The sequence below is a fragment of the Drosophila biarmipes genome, chromosome 3L (assembly GCF_025231255.1).
Source record: "Drosophila biarmipes strain raj3 chromosome 3L, RU_DBia_V1.1, whole genome shotgun sequence".
NCBI lineage: Eukaryota > Metazoa > Arthropoda > Insecta > Diptera > Drosophilidae > Drosophila > Drosophila biarmipes.
Window position 1 is genome coordinate 16,664,642 of NC_066613.1, and position 21,475 is coordinate 16,686,116.

General features: G+C 38.3%; 1 protein-coding gene across 2 annotated transcripts; it reads right to left on the minus strand.

The window, feature by feature from the left end:
• Positions 1 to 655: 655 nt before the first annotated feature.
• On the minus strand, positions 656 to 21,475 carry LOC108035698 (lachesin). 2 transcript variants are annotated; one of them, XM_017111419.3, is made up of 12 exons: positions 21,322 to 21,475; positions 15,743 to 16,191; positions 12,348 to 12,454; positions 10,781 to 10,985; positions 10,548 to 10,709; positions 9,877 to 10,005; positions 7,597 to 7,687; positions 6,883 to 6,966; positions 6,546 to 6,655; positions 5,334 to 5,396; positions 3,258 to 3,548; positions 656 to 3,196 (listed from the first exon to the last, which is right to left on the minus strand). In XM_017111419.3, exons 2-12 carry the CDS (start codon positions 15,855 to 15,857, stop codon positions 3,135 to 3,137), a joined length of 1,419 nt encoding a protein of 472 aa, XP_016966908.1. In that variant the 5' UTR covers positions 15,858 to 16,191; positions 21,322 to 21,475; the 3' UTR covers positions 656 to 3,134. The 2 variants fall into 2 exon arrangements, with proteins under 2 accessions (XP_016966908.1, XP_050742272.1); XM_050886315.1 differs by having other exon boundaries at positions 21,260 to 21,475.

Below are 21,475 nucleotides of genomic sequence, written 5' to 3' on the forward strand. Positions count from 1 at the left end.
GGGTCCCAGAAAGTCTTTAGCATATTTTGTGTTAAATTTGTTTGCGTGACTCAAACAATTAGTAGACGCACACTGGGGCTTTAGCGGTCTGCCAGCTCGACACTTGGCGAAATCGGAGCTTTGTAGGCTGCTGATAAGAGATAATTTCCCAAGCTGGTTTGTGGAATTTTCCCAAAATATTTTCCGAGTGTTCATGTGTGTGTGTCATTTGGCATTTGCTGAGTCCTCTTAGCGTTCTCATTAATGATGGTTTTTTGGGCTGTGTGGATTTCCAAGCCCAAACGCCGAATGTCAAACTCCAAAAAAGAGGAAATTTGCATAAATGCCAGGCCAAATTAAGGGCTGAAATTAAATGAAAATGGTTCAATGAAACAACAGCTATTTATGTTCATTTAGTTTGTTTGTTTTATTCGGTTCGCTTTTTTGGTATCAACCTAAAGTTTTATTGTTTAATTATTATCGCATAATTATATAACTGCTTACATTTGATCAATCTTAATATTAGATTTTTATTTAAATTACCTTAGTTGTCTTTGAGATGGTTTATTTTACAATAGTGAAGCGTAGAGAACTCAGCTAAATTTTGTATAAAAAATATTTAATAATGTAAACAAGGAACTGGTCTGCCAATATTTAAGACAAGTTTTTAGATATACAAATTTTTTTTACACAATCTACTAAGAAACATTTTCTGTAAATTACTAAAACTCTTTTTGAGATAAAAATAAAAACCTTTCTTCTTTTAATTCAAAACAAATAATTAAAACTAACAAAAATATATATTTTTAATTGCATAATTTATTTTTTATAATATTTACTTTTATTTATATTACAAAATGTCAACTTGCTTATAGGAAAACACATCCGTTCTTATCTTTTTATTCGCACAGAAAGCGATAAACATTTTACATATTATTCATTTGATGTTCAGCTAATTCCAAAATACAGGCAACAAACCGTAAAATACCTTGTATAGGCTATATAGTTTTTATATATGTTTTAAATTTATTGTATTTCTTGCCAAGTATGAATTTAGTATGTATTTCCTATCCCTACGATCTTTACACAATTCAGTTTTGGTATAGTTCTTTTTTTGCCAGAGTTTTTGACTAATGTATTCGGAATTACTCTCTGGCTGATTCAATTGTTCTTGTATGAAGTGATTATTTGATGCATTAATTAATTTTCCTCATATTTACACGCAACTGAAAGGGTCAACATTTATTTACAATTATATTGGGTTACATCAAAAATTGTATGACCTCAATTAAAAGGTATTATGTACAAACATAACTGCAATTTTAATTAGCGCAATTTACTAATTAAAAATAAAATGTGCGGTTGAATTGTTAAACATTTGACGAGCAGTTTATTGAAGCCCAAGAGTCACACACAAACTGGGTGGAAATTTAGTTCATTATTCGTGGCAATTTAAATAAATAATAAATGCACAAATACGGATAAATATATGACTCCCTGAAGATTGTCATAAATCCTTGGCCTGTCGCCTTTTCAGCTTCCATATATAATGCTTAATTAGGTTTATTGTGCGAGTTATTTTCCCCCGTCTGCGGGGAAAATGAAATAAAATGCATTAATTTTGTTATTGTCGGAACGTCGACACATCGAGGACAGAGCACAATGTTGATTATCAATATTTTCAGCGCTTTCCGAATGCGCTTTTCTCCTTTTCTGCATTAACAAAGTTAATAAACGAAGAGGGCGAAGGGGAGAAAGGTCGGAGAAAGGCAATTTCGCATGCGGTTTTCCGTCGTTCATTATGTTTATGTCAATGCAAACTTTATGCAACACAAGTTGAATTATTAAATTCGTGCAACGTCGAGGTCGAAGCATAAATACAGTAAATTGCAGGGCCTTTAACCTGCTGCAACCCCCGTACATGTTTATACATATACATGAACCTATATGCAAATGGGCCATATATCTTCTGGCCTTAATGTCATTTTTCCTTGCCCCGTCGATGGCGCGCGGTTGTCTGTCTCTGGATTGGCCTGGGCTCGTGGGTCCTGGCTACTGGCGCCTGCCCGCAGGATTCTTCTCACTCACTCCTTGGCCGCGTTGCCGGCCATGAGTTATGGCCAATAAATTGGACATGTTAACTGTGTGTCATTGTGTGTGGGCTTGGAGGGACCGCAGGCCACGCAATTGTATGCTGAAATTAATTGCGAGTATTTCGCACGGCGAGGCAGGGCCAGCGAAACATTCATACCGACAGACAGGACTCGTGGCAACGGGTCGTATGAGTAATAATATAATTAGCATGCACATTTATTAAAAAGTAATGGAAGTGCACGAACGCCGATGACGACGAGGATGAGGATGACGAGGCGATTTCCGAAAGCCAGGAAACGGAATCCAGGTAAGGCAAATTATTATTGCACATTTTTTACCATGACACCTGGCAGCAGGGAGTCTGCTGGAATAAATGACAATTTCAAGGCGATTTAATGCCGCATGGCAACAAAATTCAGACCCTTCGAAAGAAAACCGCTTGTTAGGTCCGAAATATTGACCAAAGTTTAATACATTTAATTTATATTTGGCTTGTCAACTAAAAGTAGGAATAAATGAAGTATTCTTCAAATGTGATTTTAGATATGTTGAATTCCAACAAAAAAAATTCTACCACTTCATTTAGGTTTTGAGCGATTGAAGCTTCGGTGTTTCCCTCTTTAAGATATGTTTAAAGGTAAAGATTTAATTTAAAAATATAAAAAATAAACCATTTGTTCTCTAAAAAGCTAACAAAATACATACTTTTAAACAATTCCATTTTACATTTAATTTAAGATATAATTTACATTGTACAATTCATTTGTCATACCACTTCCCAAGAATGGTATCTTAATCTTAGCATTTAGTAAGTACTATACATACATTGAGCATTTTATTGTTTTGCAAAATACTTTCTATAATTTTACAAATTCCTATAGCCTTGAAGTGAGCCAAGTTTGAAGCATTTTTAGTTGGTTTATGATATTATTGGTTTCTTTTTAATGTACTTTAGGCTATGAAATATGTTGATGTACCTAAACTAACCCCCGTGGTTTTCTATACCCCCTTTGGCTGCATTTTCGAAATGCTTGTTGAGTAACTCAAACGATTTATTGATTTCAAAGCAGGGTCAGATAGATTCCAGAACCAAAGAGCAGGGCTCTATGAAGCAGCAGGCCAGCTAGAGAAAAGGTATTGGATTTGGTGGGTTTCGGTGAGGTTAAGGGTTCTTTAGGACTTACCCACTGACGAGGCGTACTCATTCGGTGGTCGTTCCGTGTAGAACGTGCTCTTTCCTATCGCCAGGGATCCCTTGGAACCCACAGATGAAAGACTGTTTCCAGACACTCCGCCTGGCAGTGCAGAGGTCTGCATCGAGGTCGAGGACGAGGACGAAGACGAGGCCGCCGAGGAACTGCCGCCGGAAGATGACGAGGAGACCGAGCCAGGATACAAATCGTTCTTCATGGCATATCCCACATCCGTTTGCAGGGATTTCGTTGTGTCGTTGCGTGACGAGGGTATGAAATTGTCTGCAGATTATAAGTTGAATGGGTCATTTCAATATGCCATTGATAACAGAATTTGGACCCATGACAAATTTTAATTATAATTAGAACAGTGGGAAAAATATGATTTTAAAAAGCCTTGAAATTGTTTAAAGTTTTATGAATCTTAAATCATAAGCAAGTGTAAATAATACATAAATATAGTAGCTAAACATGGCTTAAACCCCTGTTTACTCTGTAAACTTTTGAAAGAAACTCTTAAGAAACATTTTGTTTCTCAAGATTAGTCTCTGCAAAGTTCGAATTGTCGGAAATCGACAGAAAGTTCACTCGTTTGTCGCTTACTGTTTGCTCACTTGTGGGTCACTATTGGCCAGCAAAAGTTGCGGACTCCTAAACCAAACTTAACCCCGGCCTGAGACATGGTTTTCAAGTTAAATTGCGTGGAAATCTTGGCTGCGATACAAAAAATGTATACCGCTCCACAAAGGCGCAAACTCACACATGTGCATTGAGGACCACACACGCTCACACACACACAACAAGATCCTTTGTTGGCTGACTCCTGGATTAGGTTGCGTTGCATTGCTCGCGCGCTGCTTTGCCAGTCACTTTAAATAAAATATGTTTGGTCTTTTGCTCTGCTCTGCAGCTTCCAGCTCACGGGCTCAAAGTCTGCGGCAGTGTTTCAAATGTGTTTCCAACCTAATGCCCCCGAAAATCCTTCTCCGCCCCAGCATAATCCCCAGCATATTGCTTTGCCCAGGCCAGAGGACATGGACACAGGAATGGGAATGGGACTAAGAGCGGGAAAAGGACACGGCCACAGGTCCGGACGGAGACTCGAAAGTGTGTGTACTTTTCTGCTCGACTTGAATTTCAACAGGAGCTGGCAGAGGACACTCAAAAAAATAAAAAAATTACACCTGTATTTTAAAAAATATTTTCTTTATAGGGTACTGAAATGCACCATTCTAGGAATACTACTTTTTATTCAAAAACCTTTATATTGGTTTTAAAGTATAGGTTTCCCAGATCATGAATAATTTACATGAAAACTTTGATTGTGTATACAACTTCATTTCACAACCTAAACTTAAAAATTTTGAATATTACAGATATTACCCCTATATATAAATGATTAAGTTTTAAAACCGAACTATGTTGCTTCTTTAATTTTCCACTCTATAATTGTATTTTTAAATTGTTTTTCTTTTTTAAGACTTTTTTATAATTAAAAAGAAATTTTAAAGGTTTTGTACTTTGTTAGCAGAATATATTATATCAAAAGTAAATCTCAATTTAGATCAAATTTTTTTTTAGTTTTTGTTTTTTTTTTTCACATTTTTTTTTTTTGTTAGTTTTATTAGTACAAGTTTATAATTTTTATGGATTTTTAACCAAAAAGGTTTGCCTATGAGAGATGAAAAGTACAATTGAAGAGCCCTTTTCTGCGACTGTGAGTGGAAGTGAAAACCCCCGCCGCTGAAATAGTCAAAAGTGCTTTACTTTATCCTTAGGTGGGCGTGAGCCACTCCCCCATTTCCCACCCCTCCGACGCCAACACCCCCTCATTCCCAGTCACCCTGTTTGTGGATCTGTCTGGCTTAGCTGCTACTTTCGCAGTTTTGTTTGTGGCTCGCCGTATCCTGTATCCTTCCCCAAGTGTGCGAGTGTGTGTGCGGTGTGACTTTCACGCTCAACGCTGAATGTGTTAAGCGCAAATACGAAGCATTCCGCGCATTCCCCGCATTTCCCACCTGTCACCCCCACTTTTCCACCCACTTTTCCGACTGATACTATACTTACTCTCCCTGGACTCGACGGTGGTGTGGGTCACCTGCTTGGATGGTGTGGATGGCAAGGGTATTTCTGCAAATGGAATTGAATAACATTGCATAATTAATAATTAAAAAAGGCAGAGCCCCAGCAAAGGCGGCGAATGGAAAATATATAAAATTATACAAAATGGTTTTTCATTACACTATGTCGGCAGAATTTATGCCGGTTGCTGTTCATTGGTTTACCATGTCAAGTAGGAGGTTTCTCTACATCTAAGGTCAAGCGCACACTTTGCCAGCCTCGGTTCTCAGCACAAAGTGTGCATAAATTAAGGAAATTTTACTTTTAGTTAGAAGCCTTGTGGGTCTCAGCCATAAAACCAATTAGGCCTCCAAGCTTAGCTCGGTGAAATCTTAGAAATTACTGGAAAATCAGTTTTATATGCAATTTTCATTGGACTTTATGGCTGTCCTAAAAATGTTGCGTACTTTTTAGGGCTACAGTTTCAGAAATTAATTAAACAGAAAATACATACTAACAAGTTTTGGTAGTACTTAAAGATAACATATTTTGGTGACTTTACAACTATTACCACAACCTATTGATATTGAACTTAAACTCTTTACAATGAACCCAAGCCAAATGATAAAAACTAAGAAGCCAAGTTGAACGTGTGTTTGCCATAACCTTTAGGATATCTTCGACTTTGGCCATCTGCACAAGCAACGTGTAAACAGCAGAAAACCCCAAAAAACAGGCAAAGTGCATAAAAAATAAATAAATAAATGCAGCCAGCACACACGTTCCTACATATACAGACTAGATATAGGTATTTTCGGGGCGAACTCCTTGGGCTAGCAAGAGATACAAAGTCAAACAATTCCGAAATTCACCTTTATTTTCCGTTTACGTTTATGGTGAATGTGTCTCCATGTTACCACGGGGTATGATGATACTTGGTTTTCGGGATGGGATACGGGAAATGGCTGGCTGGGAGTGAGGAACACGGGGCAGATAGGGCCAGACACCAGCCAGCAGCCATCGCTCGTTTAGTTTTACGCTCCGGAGGACAGCGTGCAGTGCACATATAGGGTCGTGTGGATTCGGGGTCTATAGGTAAAAGCTTTTGGCGAAATTGTGCCACAAAGGGCGAACGATATTGCACAGCTAGGGGGTGGTGTTCGTGTGTTTCTGTGTCTGTAACTAGTGCACTTAAGTCGCCAATACAAATGCACTTACCGTAAACACGGATGGAGCCTTCCGTTTCCCCCAGCGAGTTCTTCGAGATGCATCGATAGTTGCCAAAGTCACCATACTGTAGGTTTCTTATCGTCAGCTTCATGTGGGCACTGCAATGGGTTTGGTTGGTATACATTAAGCTTAGGGATATATCCATAGACCAGCTTATCGTCCCAACAGTTTGGGAATGAGTTGGGGTCCAAAACATGTGCACTTGCACCTGACCCCCAAAAGGCAAAGTGCAAATGCATGATAAATATTTAACATAACAATTTTCGACGTGTCCCGTAGTTTGTTTTTATATTCGTTATTCTGTTTTTGTTTGAAAGTGACTTACCGATAGGAGTTCTCCGTGTAGTCGGTTTTATATTTCTTGCTCGGCAATACCATCACCGAGTTGTACACCCAATAGATGATGGCCCTGCAGGGGTTAAGAAAAACACATCAGTATTACCAGTTAAGCTGGAATCGAATGTAAACGGAAATCTGATTTACACACATGCATTGCACACGAAAAGAAGAAACTAATCAAATTCTCAAATGAAAGTAAATATTTTAACAAAATCAAAGGCAAATCGAATGAGCAAAATTCAACAGGGACACACAAAGCAGTTGAAATATTCACAGATGTGCACAAGTAACTGCAATCATACGCAGGGTAAACATTACTTTGAATTCAATAAAAATAAAAAGGAATGAGTTGAGATATAAGAAAAAAAATTATAAAAACTGGTTGCTTATTGAAGCAATGTTGATTGAAAACTTCTAAGTTTTCAGAATATTTACATTAACATTATGATTAAAAAAATGCTCTCATTGAAATTAAAAATGCAGGTGAACAAAGTAATATTTCTTTGTATTTATGTTCTAAATTATAAATACATTTCCCCACAAATTCAGAATTCAACATATTTTAATATAATATGTTAAACAATTTTCATTTACAAAAGAAAGGAAAATCCGAAGTATATATATATACATAAAAATGAACAGAAAAAATGTTGTAGAGGGAAAACTAAAAGCAAAAGAAGGGCAATCCGAAGAGACTCACTTGGGATGCGCCTCCGTGTGGCAATCGATGGTTACATCTGTGCCGGATGGAGCGCCAACAAGTTGATTCGGCACCCAAATCATCGGAGAGACTGTGGATAGAGAGGGATGGAGACGGGAAAATAGGTTGATATGGAACGTTAGCAAATGTAAACGGCACCTGGGGGAAAACTCGGGTGGTTGAAAAGGAATGGGAAAAAGTGTCGCTGCAAAGCACGCATAAGCGGCAGAATTACGCCTGTTAAACGTTCCTCAACTCTATCTTTTTGCCCTTTTTTTTGCCAGCTCAAAATGAAAGTGCAATGACAAAGCTGAAAACTTGGTCGAGAAAAGGCAGACAGCACATAAGAAGAGTGATATACAATATGGCTAAGACAACACGTCAGCGAAACGAGGGCACTACCAAAAGAAATTAAGTTTAGCAGGAAGTACGTGCAGCAGATGTGTTTGTCACTTAGGTTTGCTTTGGGCATAGAAGAGTTTACACGAACCGAAAGATATTTTACTGTAAATGAAATCCCAATACTTTGAAATATTATCGGACTGCCAAAGAAGTATATAAAGGACTTAAGCCACGTAAAAATATTCCTTTTACTTATCAAACTACCATGTTACAAATTTCATAGCATACTTTTCGTCGGGCTCTGAAATGATTTCATATCTCAAGAGATTTCTGAACTTCGTATAAATCGTTTTATACTTATACTTAAACTGACAAGAAGAAAAACATTTCTTTGAATATTTTCTCGTTTTTCTTAAGCTACATATCTCCAGTCGCTTTTACCCCATAAAAACCTAACCCATCCGTTATACCCAATCGTTAACCATCACTCTTTGTCTCAGTCTCAATATATTTGGCCTTCCATCTCACTTAACACGAAATGTGTGTGCTTTCTTTTTCATTTTTTGAGCCAACCTCAACGAGGCATTATATTAGGTTGTGTTTTTCGAGCCACCCAACTCTAAGCCCGAAACCGAAACCAAAACCCCTTTTTCAACCGAACAACAAAATTGAAACCAGCAACGAGCTAGTTGAAAATTTCAAACGCTCCTGACAAGGCCTACACACCTGCGATATGAGGTTTGCTGCTCCTTGCCCGCAGCCAAGCCCCCTTCGAACGCCCTCGGCTCAGCCACGCACAAAAGCGTTCATAATAAAATAGGGGGAAGGAGGCACATCGGGGCGAAACAGAAAAACGCCGTCAAAGTCATACGTGCAACGCCGGCAAGTGACTTTATTGCAGGTACGTGACGTGAATTATTGTCAAGGGGGACGAAATTGGTGGATCAGGGGCGTAGTCAGGGGCCAGCAAGAGGGGCAGGAGGGAACGGCGAAGGCTGGCTGAAACTCGTTAGGATTAACAAGCGTTTACTGGCGCACGGCGTGCAGCGGCAATGGCAGCGTAACTTTTACGCCCAGCGACAGGACACCTTATGTATATCCTGTTCCAAAAATGCACTCAGAAAAATTTGAATAAAAATGTATACTCTATTCATATTTTCAAGGAATATTTACAATTTTCTTTATTTAAATACCGAAAAAAAAAATTATCAAAAAAACTTTTAAGATTCAACCCGCAACTATCAAATTAAACCTAATTTTTTAAGATCTAAAAAATATTTCCTTTGTTTGACAACACTGAACCGTGCGACACTTTATATAATTTATGTGTTAAACAACACTAAATCTTGCGAAACCATATAGCATTTTTGTGTTACACAACACTGAAATTTGAGATGCTATGCATATTTCCAACACTAGATTGTGTTAATTTTAATAGATAGTTTTTGCAATACTTTCTCCAGTGTATTCTTTTCATGTATTCGTTGTTATATATCAGCTGCATTAAATGGCGCCAGCTTAGCTGCGTTTGTCACTCATTGCGGAGCGACGAGCGTGCAGTTAAATTGATGAGCAGCAGGTACAAACAGGAGGCGATGCGCAGCTCCATGAAGGAATATGGCACGAAAACCAGATAGCTAAAATGGTCGGAAGGCAGGATGGCAGTATGGCTGGATGGATGCCGGTTAGCCGGGATGGTCGGATGGATAGATAGATGGATGGATGGATGGCCTGGCTGGATGAATGGCCTCCTCGCGTTCCGGTAAGTGCGCGCGCGTGTTTGAACTAAATTGACAAAGGCAGCCAGCGAGGGGGCTAATATAATATGCACCCTCCCAAAGGATCCCTAGCCTCCTATGCAGATTGGTACAGTTTTCATTCACCGCTTAGTTGGGACTCAAGTCTCATGCCCCCGCTCTACTTGCATGGAATACTTACACTCCACATCGAGAATGATCCGCTTGGACACCGAGGGCGGCACTCCGTTGGTGGCGATGCACAGATAGGCGCCCATTTCGTTCCGGCTCACTTTGGTCAGCGGCAGGACATCGCCGTCGTACACGAGAACTGTTGTTTTCCATGGGGTTTTTGGTTTCGACAGGGGGATACCCGGGACATGGAAATAAGCGAGCGAGATTTAGAGAGGTGATTAGGACGATAATTCATTACAATGTACTGCAGTTTAAAAAATGACATGTTATCATAAAATAATTGCCTTTATTATCCAAGCATTCTATTGAAAATGTGATACTCTTTAACAAATGACATGTTATCATAAAACAATTGCCTTTATTAACCAAGCATCCTATTGAAAATGTGATACTCTTGGGAATCTTTATATATCCTTTAAAACAAATATGTCATTAAATTTGACTTTTAATTATGAAACATTATATTAATTTAGAGTCCAACGGTTTTAATGTTATATCAATATTTTCTAGAAGGTTTTCAAGTTGGTTGAAAAAGTCTAGAATATTTCTAAAATGTAAAAATCCGAAAATATCTAAAAGTAACTATATATGCACACAAAAATCAAAAATATCTAAAGTTTTATACATATTCCTTGCGTTGGTTCGTACTTAGATCTACTCTTTCCCCATCACACCTACCTTTTTTCTTCTTTTCGACGGCAATTTCCTCGCCATCCTCCCGCCGCCAGATGATTTTCGGGGCCGGGAAGCCATCGGCCCGACATGTCATGTTGATATTTTGATTTTCGCGCACGGCCACCGACGATGGCGTACTCTCGATGTCCAAAATGTTTGGCGGCACTGGGGGTATCACAGGAATCCCAGTAAAATCCAGTTGATTAAAGGGGCAAGCCGTCAGGGGGAATACTCACCCACCACCTGTAGATAGCCGACTTGGCTAATCATGGGATTCGTGTTGACCTGGCACATGTAGTAGCCGCGATCGTCCTGATGGGCCTGGTTCACGTGCAGCAACCACGTGTTGTCCGTGTAGGTGATGCTGTACCTCGGAATCCTCGATATCACATGCCGGTGGATGGTCAGTATCATTTGCCTGTCGATGTGAATCCAGGCCACCTGCAAAATTTGGGTAAAAATCGATTCGCACCATTAGCTTAACGTCCCAGTTAAGGCCGAAAGACCTTAAGGCCTTCTTTAAAGACCCAACTATACACACTAGCAGCTCCATTCACTGCTTAAGCACATGTGGAGCCCCTGCCATTATAAATGAACGTCATGTTGTGACGCAGGACCCCAGGATAAAGCCAGCTTGACAGCTGTTTCCGCATTTTTAATACACTTTTATTTTTGCTCCTTCTGTTCGCACTTTCTTTTGATTTCGCTTGGCTTGGCTCTAAAAGACTGTATACACCGGGAGATAAACTGCATATGTGGTCAAATTGCTATTATATTAATTTAATTTTTAATTTTCAAAATCACGAACTTTAAAAATATATTTTACCGACTCACACACATTATCTTCTTTAAATTCTAGGCACATGAAAACTCTAGAAAATATTTATATATTTTTTGAGTTCTCTATTTAAATTTTTAACTCCATTATCAAATATATATAGTTTATTTTTAAATCATTTCTATAATAATTTCCCCCTAAAACAATTAAATTTTCCTCTGTGCTTGAAGACGGATTCTTTCTGGTGGAGGGATTTTCCCGGTCTTGAGTCGGCAGCAAACTTTTCAAGCTTTCCCTGACAACGATGAGTTTCTCGCTTTACTGTCCTCTGCTCTGCCATTTTCCTCATGTCCAGCCCAATGTTGACAAAAGTCCAATAAGAGCAAGGAGCAAGGACTCGTGTCCTAACTGGCGGTGCTGGGGACAGTGTTTTATATGAAGTTGATATGGCGAGTAAATATTTGTGATTTGTTATGAGCTCGCCGCTGTGTGCCAGCAGCTGAGGGAGATAAATGATAAGTGATTTTCCAGCCATTTTGTTTGGTCGAGGGAGCAGCAGAGGTCCTGCAGTCCTCCAGTCCGGGCCAGAGGGTATCCTTGGCTTATTGTGGATTAGTTGCATAGATGCAGGCAGTGCAGGCCAGGCCAGTCATAAATTGTGTCTCCGGGCAAACAAAAGTTCGACTTGCTAATGACAGCTGGAAGTCATCGCTTGGAAAGGCCGGAATTTCCATTGTATTTTGGAGGATAATTTTGATGGGCCTCGGTTTATCTTTAGCTGCCAGTTGAGTGCCCAAAAAGTCAGTAATTCTGCCTGGCCGTCAGTTGGTCAGTCGGCCCTGTTGCAATTTGCGAAATTGATTTTTGACACTGTCGTTCGTCTCGGTTGCAAACTGCTTCATCAAGTAGCCTGGGTTCGAACATGGCCTTCACTTCACGCACGATTTATGACAGTTTTCCCCCGTTTTCCCCACCTCCCCGGGGTTTTCCCTTTCCCTGAATATCCTCGTTTTTCCATTTCTCACCTTGTAACCACCCAAATGCTCCACAACGCAGGGCAGATTGGCATCTCGACCCACGGCAACGGTGACGTTTGGTATCGGCTGGGCAAAGCGGGGCTCATCCATCATTACTGCAAGTGAAAAGTGTTTGGGAAAGTCGGTTAGTTAATGAGAGAAAGAGTCATATGGAGTAACCCAATTCTTCGCCTGACCAGGAAAATTTCCTTTGGCTATGGGCAACGCTTAGTTGCGCTGAGTAATGGTCAAATAAGGGTCGAATTTCGACTGCCAAAGGACCTTACATAACTTATTACACGGAAAATTGTTCAATCTGATTTGGATTTTTTGATAAAACTCTGTATATAAAGTACCATCTTGTGCTTTTGTTTAATTTAAAACAAAAGCGAAGGTGCAACGAAAAACAAATTTAAAATTTAGATGTATCAAATAATTTATATTTTTATAAATAAATCAAAAATATCAAGAAAAATCTTGTGTTGGTCTAAGTTTTGCCTCTCTATTTTATGGTCTCTTACGTTTCTCTTAAATTCTTACGAAACTCGCATATAACTTTTGTGCCAAAAATAGTTTGTGAAAAATTCCTAAGTACGTATGAATAATTTGTGTGAAAGACAAGCCCAGAGCCCCAGTTTCAGTGCCAGCTCTCGCCATGGCAGCCATAACGAAGCCATTAAAGCCCAGCCGGGTAATAAAAATAAAGAAGTGCAAATGTTGATGGAGGAGCAATAGCAGCTGTTGCCGGAAATCCCTGACCCACAGGCCAAATATAATCAACAGCAGCTACAGTGGCAACCGCAGCGTCATTATGAAATTATTAAACAAAGCAATTTTTTATCTGCTCGGGGCTGGGGAAGAGCTTGCTGGGTGAAATGGCAGCACGTACTTGCAGCCTGTTGAGGCTGCCTGCTGCAACTTTTGCCCTGCTTTCCTTTTCTATGCATTCAGCACTCGTGTTCGTGCCGCTTCTTTGCGCGGAAGTGCGGCACAAAAAGCGAAAATAATAAAAACACCATTCTCGGCAGCGAAGGTGGGGCACCTGGATTTCAGCTAATGGGTAACAGGATAGCACTTGCGGATTGCCACTCTTGGCTACCTCTTAAATATTGGTTTTATTTGATTATATTTCGGACTCCTGGAAATTTTTAATTAGAAATCTACCAAGTGTTTTTGGCCTAGTCTAAAAATATACATTATATAAACAATTTAAATAATCTGTATAAGACATTTTGGTTAGTGTTCCACTCATAAAAAAAAATGGAATGGTCAATATAAAAAACGAATTGAATTACATTCACAAATTAAGTGAAATTTGTTTATTTGAATATGTATAAAATATTAAAAGGAAAAAATACTTTTAATTGCATGTGCCTCCCAAAACCTTGAACAATTTTTTAAAAATTATACCTGGATTTTTACCGAAAAAAATCAATTTCAATTTATACCCCAAAAAAGAGAAGAATTTTGGCCGAAACAATAAAAGTAGCAGTCCTTACATAGAATGCCATACCTTGCCCAATTCGTAATAAAATTCTCAATCGATTGGCATTATAGCCTGGAAAACTTATTTTTTGACATGTTTTCTCAAAAAATTTCGATGATTCCCCTTGTAAAAGCTCGAAAATTTGCGAAAATTTTTAGTTTTCAGAATCAGCCAGGAATTAATTGCGATCAAATATCTAGCTTGTTAGATGCCCAAAACAGTGCGTCTTTTAGGTTTCTGACCATTTTTGACAAAGCTAAAGCAAAAAAGTTCAAAGGAAAATTTTGGTTTTTGCCAAACACTCCTAACTCCTAATTTTCGACTCAAAAAATCAGTATTTTGGCCGAAACAAAAAAAGTAATGTTCCAAAAATGGAATGTTGTACCTTGTTAAATTCGTAAAAAAAATTCCAATAAATTGGTATTTACAGCTAAAAATATGGATTTTTGACCGATTTTTGCAAAAAAACGATGCTACCCCTTGTAAAAAAATTAAAATTTGAAAAAATTAAAAGTTTTTATAATTGTCTGGAAAATGGATGCGGTCCATTGTTTGGCATTTAAGATGTGCAAAACAGTGTGTCCTTTGGATTTGGACCATTTTTGACCAAGCTACACTAAAAAAAGTCAAGGAAAAATATGGTTTTTTTTACCAAAAAACTAAGGTCATACTTTTTCAACCTAAAATAATCAGTATTTTGGGCGAAACAATATAAGTAATGCTCAAAAAATGGAGTGTCGTACCTTGTTGAACTCGTAATAAAATTTCCAATCAATTGGCATTTACACCTAAATAAAGGTTATTTTTGACCAATTTTTGCAAAAAACGACAATGCTACCCCTTGTAAAAAAGTCAAAATCTGAGGAAATTTTTTGATTTAAAAATTAACAATAAAATGACTACGATCAATTATCTAGCTTGACTTTTTGAGCAAGTTGCACCAAAAAAGTTGAAAGAAAAATATCGTTTTTGGAAAAAACTATTGTGTTAATTTTCAAACTAAAAAATCAGTATTTTGGGTGAAGCTATAAAACTAAAATTCTTGACATGGAATGTCATACCTCGTTGAACTCGTAATAAAATTTTCGAACCATTGGCATTTAATCTTGAAACACTTATTTTTTTTTACACTTTTCCAAAAAAAAGGGAAACTATGTGAAAACATTTATTTAATTGCTGAGAGATAGTTCAATATACCCCTGTACAGCCCCAATTGTGGGGTATTAAAACACGGTCTACCCCCTGGCCGTGTTGGTGAGGCCCGTGTTGCCGTGTTATCTGCGCCATGCAGTCGGGGCATGTCCCCGCCCCTTGCTCCCTGCCACGCCCTTTTTGGCCGGTAGGCACCAGGATTGCACCTGCCTCACGGCTGACGGCTTTCACCTGCGTTTGGGTTTGAGTTTGGGATGGAGTTTTGGGTTCGCAGGGAGGACAAGCGGCGCTGCAAACGTTTTGAGGTCTCATTTTCTTAATTAAATTATGGCCAGATCTGACACTTTCAACATGGGAAACAACACGTATTCGGTGGCGGAAATATGAGCGTATGGAAGAGCTTATTAAGTTTGTTATTATTAAAAAATTCGTGGGTAAGAGTGGATAGGGGAGGAGATTCTATAGACCAATAAAAGAATAATAAGCAAACAAGAAAAGTTATACCTAAAAGCTTTTATCAGTTTTCTAGAAAACAAGATTTTATTCTAAAATTGCTGCTCAGGCCATTTCAATTTTTGTGGTTCTCTACAGCACAGGAAATAGGCAATAATAGTTATAGTAATCTATGTTATAATCTCATCACGTGGGACAAACTATTTCAAGCATTATTTATGACATATATATTGGAAAGTCCATTTTATTGAGTTAAATTATATTCATTTTTTCCGCTCTACAAATATATTAATATATTATGCTTAATGCTTACCATGCGTCACCAGGTTAGTCATGTAGATGAGGAACATAATCCGTCGATTTGTGAAGCGACTGGGAAATATATTCAGCGCTATCAGCAGCAATTTAATTACCGTCAAAATAAACATTTTATTATATTCGTTGTTTTATTTTCGTATTAAATTTAGCTATGCTTGTTTGCCAAATATTCGTGGAATTATTTACACTGTAGTTGGTACTTTTTCAACAACATTTTTATTCGATTCTTTCTCTTTTTTGGGTTTTTATTGTTATTTCGTTAAAACATTTATTTGATTTGCGTAATTTAATTTGCACACACAAGTGAACACTCTGGCAATTCAAATTTCATTTGGCGTAAAGCTTTAAAAATCGCTTAATTCACTCGACGCGTCGAATTGCATTTGCCCATTGTTATTGTTATTGTTGCGGTGGTTGTTGCTGCTGTTGCCGCGGTTGTTGTTGCTGCAGACGAAACAATAAAAATGAAAATAAAAATGCAGCCAACACACATGGGGAACGTGGAGAAAGGGCCGGAGAAATGGCCGCAGAGGAGCGCCGGTTTCAGGGGATTATGGCATTTATTATTATTATAATGCCAGTCGTCCTGCTATTCGGTATTATGCTCCTGCTGTTACTGCTGCTGCCTGGGCTTTTCAATGTTGTATGTTGAGGATAAGTTACACCAGAAATGAGCTGGATCGAACATGTAGATACCCTTATTATCATTTGGCAATATTAAACGTGCTTCAAAATAAATTTAGCTTCAACCAAAATGTAGAGAAAGGGTGTTCTTAAAAAATATGGTTTCTACAGAATTCCATTGTATGTTTTCAAAAATTGTAATTAGTTTTTTTTATGTTGATTTAATTTAGAGACTTATGATTAAAATAACTTTGTAAAAATTCCGAAAATTTTTCAATGTATAAGAAATAATTGTTAAGTTTAATATTCTATTTTCAGCAAGTCATTAGAGGGATTTTAATGATAGATAATTTTGTTAATAATAAAGAGTGTAATTATACAAAATATTTATAGCAATGATCTATCAAAAGTGAATTTTTCCAGTCACTCCCCAGTTTTACAGCATATTTCAAATTGCTACTATGTTGTACCCCTTTTTGCTGGTATGAAAACAATGGGCGTACGCATTGCAGTTCGGATTCCATTGTGGGGAATCCCCTGCCACGGCGGTGGGGCTATGACTGTTAAGTTGATCGCCCCTTTGTCTTTTTTGGGTTCTCGGCTTGCCAAGTTCATTTGGCCACCTCTGGCCTTCGCCCGCTGCCAGTGCAACATTTATTATTAATAGCACTTTATTCCGGCCAGTCGGCGTGCATACGCGAATATGGCCACGTATGAATGCGCTCCTCTGATGTTACTATTTTATGGGCCCAGAAAAGCGTTGCACAACGATGGATGGTCGGCAGAAGCGGCGTGTCAGTGTAGCAGTTACTTTTACGGCAGTCGTCATGGTGACCTCTGAGTCCGGTTGCAGGCGTTGTTACCAGCGCTATATGACGACATTCCCATTGCACTTCAATTGCCTTTGTTGCACTTTTAACCCATTTCCCACGCGAAAATGCCCTTTGTAAAATTTGTGTGAAGTTTATCGCTGCAGTTTGGAACATATGACAATGTACATACATACATGAATAAACCTTTTTAAAATGTATTAAAATATTTATTATTTAAATAATTTATATTTTTAAATGTTTCTGTTTTAGCTTTTCTAAAATTGATACTCAATATACTTTTATTTTTCTTTAATTTTCTGGTAAAATAGCCAAAATTTCGGTTTCGAGCCATCTGTTTATCGTGTCTAGTATTTTTCATTGAAGCCCGCTCCAGCTGACTGGTGAGGCTGACATTTCGGCCGCACTCCTCTGACTTGGCCGCGAACAATTTTGCGACATGAAATATGAATGAACATTCCCTATCAGCTTCCTGCAGACTCATCCCGACTTCCGCCCATCCCCACAACTCCTCTCCAGCGCCCGCGGTTCAGTTGATCCACTTACTCCGCTCAAGTGAGTTGGCGCTCCAATATATAAATATTTGAAGCTGCCCAAAATAAAAAATGTGTTCTGCTGGAAACTTTTTCGGGTAGTTCATCGTACGCCGTCCGACAAAGGATTTAAATATTAATGGACATGCATTTATTAATTTCGGTTTTTATTACACATATTTTGTGAAACTATTTGGAAAGCATTGTGTAAGTTTGTGTATCGGAGTTTCAATAGCAGACATTTTTCATTTAAATCCTTGGAGCATGGAACTATGGGATTTATTAAATAGTAGAATTCAATGGATATTGTCTGATGACAATTATTATTTATTTGCTTTGTCTACAAACTTTTTTGGGCCCATATGTACTTAAGAGCAGATTTAATCGATATTATGAATTTGATAAATAAGGGTTTTAAAGGGGGAAAATATAAAACTATTCTTAAATAATTATAGTTAAACAATAGAAATTATGAAAAATAAAGAAAGTAAAAAACAATTACAAATTTAATGTATACTATCATTATGTTAATTATACATCCCTTTATTTCTTCCAATGTTTTTAATTAAATAACGAAAATGACCCGACAGGCGTAAGAATCAATTGGAATGACCTAGAAATCGCGGCCAGATCATTAACATATGTCGCCAGCAAAGGACACAAAAACCAAAATCATACGCACTGTGCGTGTGAGGGGGCGTGTCCTTTCAGCATTTGTGTGTAATGGTGTATGGTTCGGACGAAATGGGCGTTGTGCTGCCTTGCTTTTGGTTTTTGACATTTTATTGCCAACAACACTGTTTAGCCGGTCCCAAGTAAGCCCCTTCGGCCTGGTCCCGAAGTAATTAGGTTGAAATTACAAATTATGGGGTACATGTTGCAGATTATTACGACAGAATTTGGAAACGCACATGGCTGGCTTTTCACTAGCACAAAATCGGTGGCGGAAAAAATGTTTGAAAGTTTTTACTATTTTCCTCCCTTTTTCCCAAAACGGACAACAAACGGCAGCAGCCCAACCGAAGAGAGCTCGTTAAAAAGCACTTAGGGGGAAAAATCGGGGTGGACGGAGGCAGTTGGGTAATTATGATGCAATCAGTACGCCAGAAGTCCACTTTTGGGCCAGAGCGCAATCACAACATAACAAGCCCGACATGTATAAATTGCAGCTAGCCAACGTTTCCGTTTCCGCTTTCGCGAAGAATTTGAAGAAAGCCTTTCCCTGGCAAATTCCTCAGATTGTGACAAGTGGAATATTCTGTTCGCCAAAGGAAACAAGGGAATAAAAGCTGGGAGCGCGGAAATCCAAACCAAAACGAAGCGAGCCAAGACAAAACCATAAAAGACAGCCTCAACTGCACACTCAAGTTGGAACACAATGTAAAATATGCTCGGAGGTAGCAGAAGAAATGGCATTCATGGCTGTCATTTCCCTCAGCCCGTCACCAACCGTCTCTTTCTCCACGCTGTGGGGCCGACTCTTTCTCGCCCCTCAGGCTGTCTCGCTCTCTGCGACAGGAGAATTGTCGGCCAGGCAGCTGAGCAACTGCTGCAGATCTGACAGCCAGCGCAAATGGAATTGTTTGCAGATGTCACACTGTGAATACACTGCACCAACAACCTGGAGAAACTAAATAAAAAATATTTTAGGTACTAAAATCACATTTGCTTCAATTTTTAGTGAGTAAGTTTAGTTAACGGACAACTTTTTTTTTATAATTATTGAAAGTGGACTAACTTTATAATAAAGATTCTTGTTAAAAAAAATAATGCTAATCATACCAAATTTTTAGAATTTTTGTTCATATGTATATCAATAGCTTGATACGAAATTTTCTCTAATCTATTAAAATATAAAAATTTTCTTTCAAAATAAATATGTTAATAGTGTATAATAAAAGGTTTATACCCAGGGAATTGTCACAGAGAAAATGCATTAAATTTCGTTATTCCTTCGCTTCCATGAATATGTCATACCCATCCTGGACAATCTTCTCCTTTATTTCCTAATTAATACCCCAAACAAATAGTAAAAAGACCGCAGAAAAAACGATTTGATAATTTTACATTCATTGTGTGCAGCCTGGTAGTGCTAATTAGTAAATGCTCTTGTTTTCCCTCTATTATCCTTTGTTCGAGCGGAGGGAAAAATAGCAATCTAGTAGGGAGAGCCCCAAGCACTTAATGAGCTCGAGGCGAAATCACACAAGCAAACATTTTCTTGTGGTCCATTTTGTTAAGGAAAAAGCTTTTACTAAGTTTCCCCGAAATTGAGGATTGCCTTTTCTTTTGAAAAGATTTTGCATCATTAAAAATGTAAAGAACTCTGGATCGTAGGTTCCAAGAAGTTGCTAAAAAATTCGACATATTATGGGGAATTAAATATATATATATTGACTTGAGTTATTATTGAATTACATATACGAGTATCTTATAAAATTTTCTTCTTTAAATTAGGACCTTGACTGTAAATTTTATTATTTTTCTAGTTGATAATTTTGGAAAATATTCATTAAAAAATATCCTTTTTTTCGCATTTCTTGCAATCTACATACACTAAATAAAATTCAGTGCATTGCCCCTTCTTAATCTATTTTATTCTATAATATTTATGTTTTCAAGTACCAAAATCCTTGCAAATTCTTCATCGCTTTTAAGCTTTTCCCTTTATAACATTCCCAACGAACCCGATTAGAGTTCATTTCTCGGCAAAGTGTTCTTCTGGCCGCGATTACATTTCAGATTTCCGAACTGTCAATCCCCGGAGCAAACCGGGCTCTTTGAGATGCAAAAACAATTGATTTATTGGTTGATTTATGTATACATTGATTCATAATTGCATTCGATGGCAACAACACCGCGCTCCTTGATATCCTTTTCCGCCACTTTTCCCGGACCTAGTGCGATGAACCAGAAAGATGATGATGCTTGAGTAGCGAGGCAAATGATGGAAATAGACGAAACCAGAATAGGGAAAGACTATAAAAATGGGGGAAATCCAGAGCCGAATGCCGTGAGTCTTGAGGTTTTTCTTACTGCTCTTAGTTGCCGGCTTGAGCAGTAATTCCTTTACAAGCTGAAGGATATTAAAAACAAGAGAGGAAAGTCTGCCGCTGCAGCTGGAGGGGGCAGCGGGAGTGTTGCATAAACTTAACATAAATAATGGAAGCAATATTTCAGCTGCAGGAGCCAGGAGCAGGATCCTGCAGAGCCCAGAAGCCAGAACTGAGCACTCCGGGCCCAGAGCCCAAGTAGCAACAAATGAAGTTTGGATGACTTGCAGCGCCGGCTGATTGCCGTGAAATTTATGTGGCACAGGGCTGAGTGAGCAACCTCGCCGCTCGTCCTCAGCTCCAGCTGTATTTTTAATGAATTTTCCCCCGAATGCAAATGGCTGGAGAAAAAATATAAAACAGGAAAACTCCTTTTCCTCGTTTTCCGCTGCATTCAGGTAAAGCAAAATGTTAACGATCCAGCCGCAAAAATTATTGTCGCAGGCATTGTTTTTATGATCACCGCACTCACACACGATTTGTTTGATTTAACTTTGTTTGACACACTTAAGCGGTTAATTGAAATTAAATTACTTTGCTTGTGTAACTCAGTGACAGCACTATCAGCAATCTTTGTGCGTAATTTGTATTTAACTCTTTCCTTTTTTTTTTGATTGTGATGTATGTATTATTTATTTGTTGAGTTGTATTTGGAATTTTCGCGGGGCTGACTTCCACTTCCGGAGCA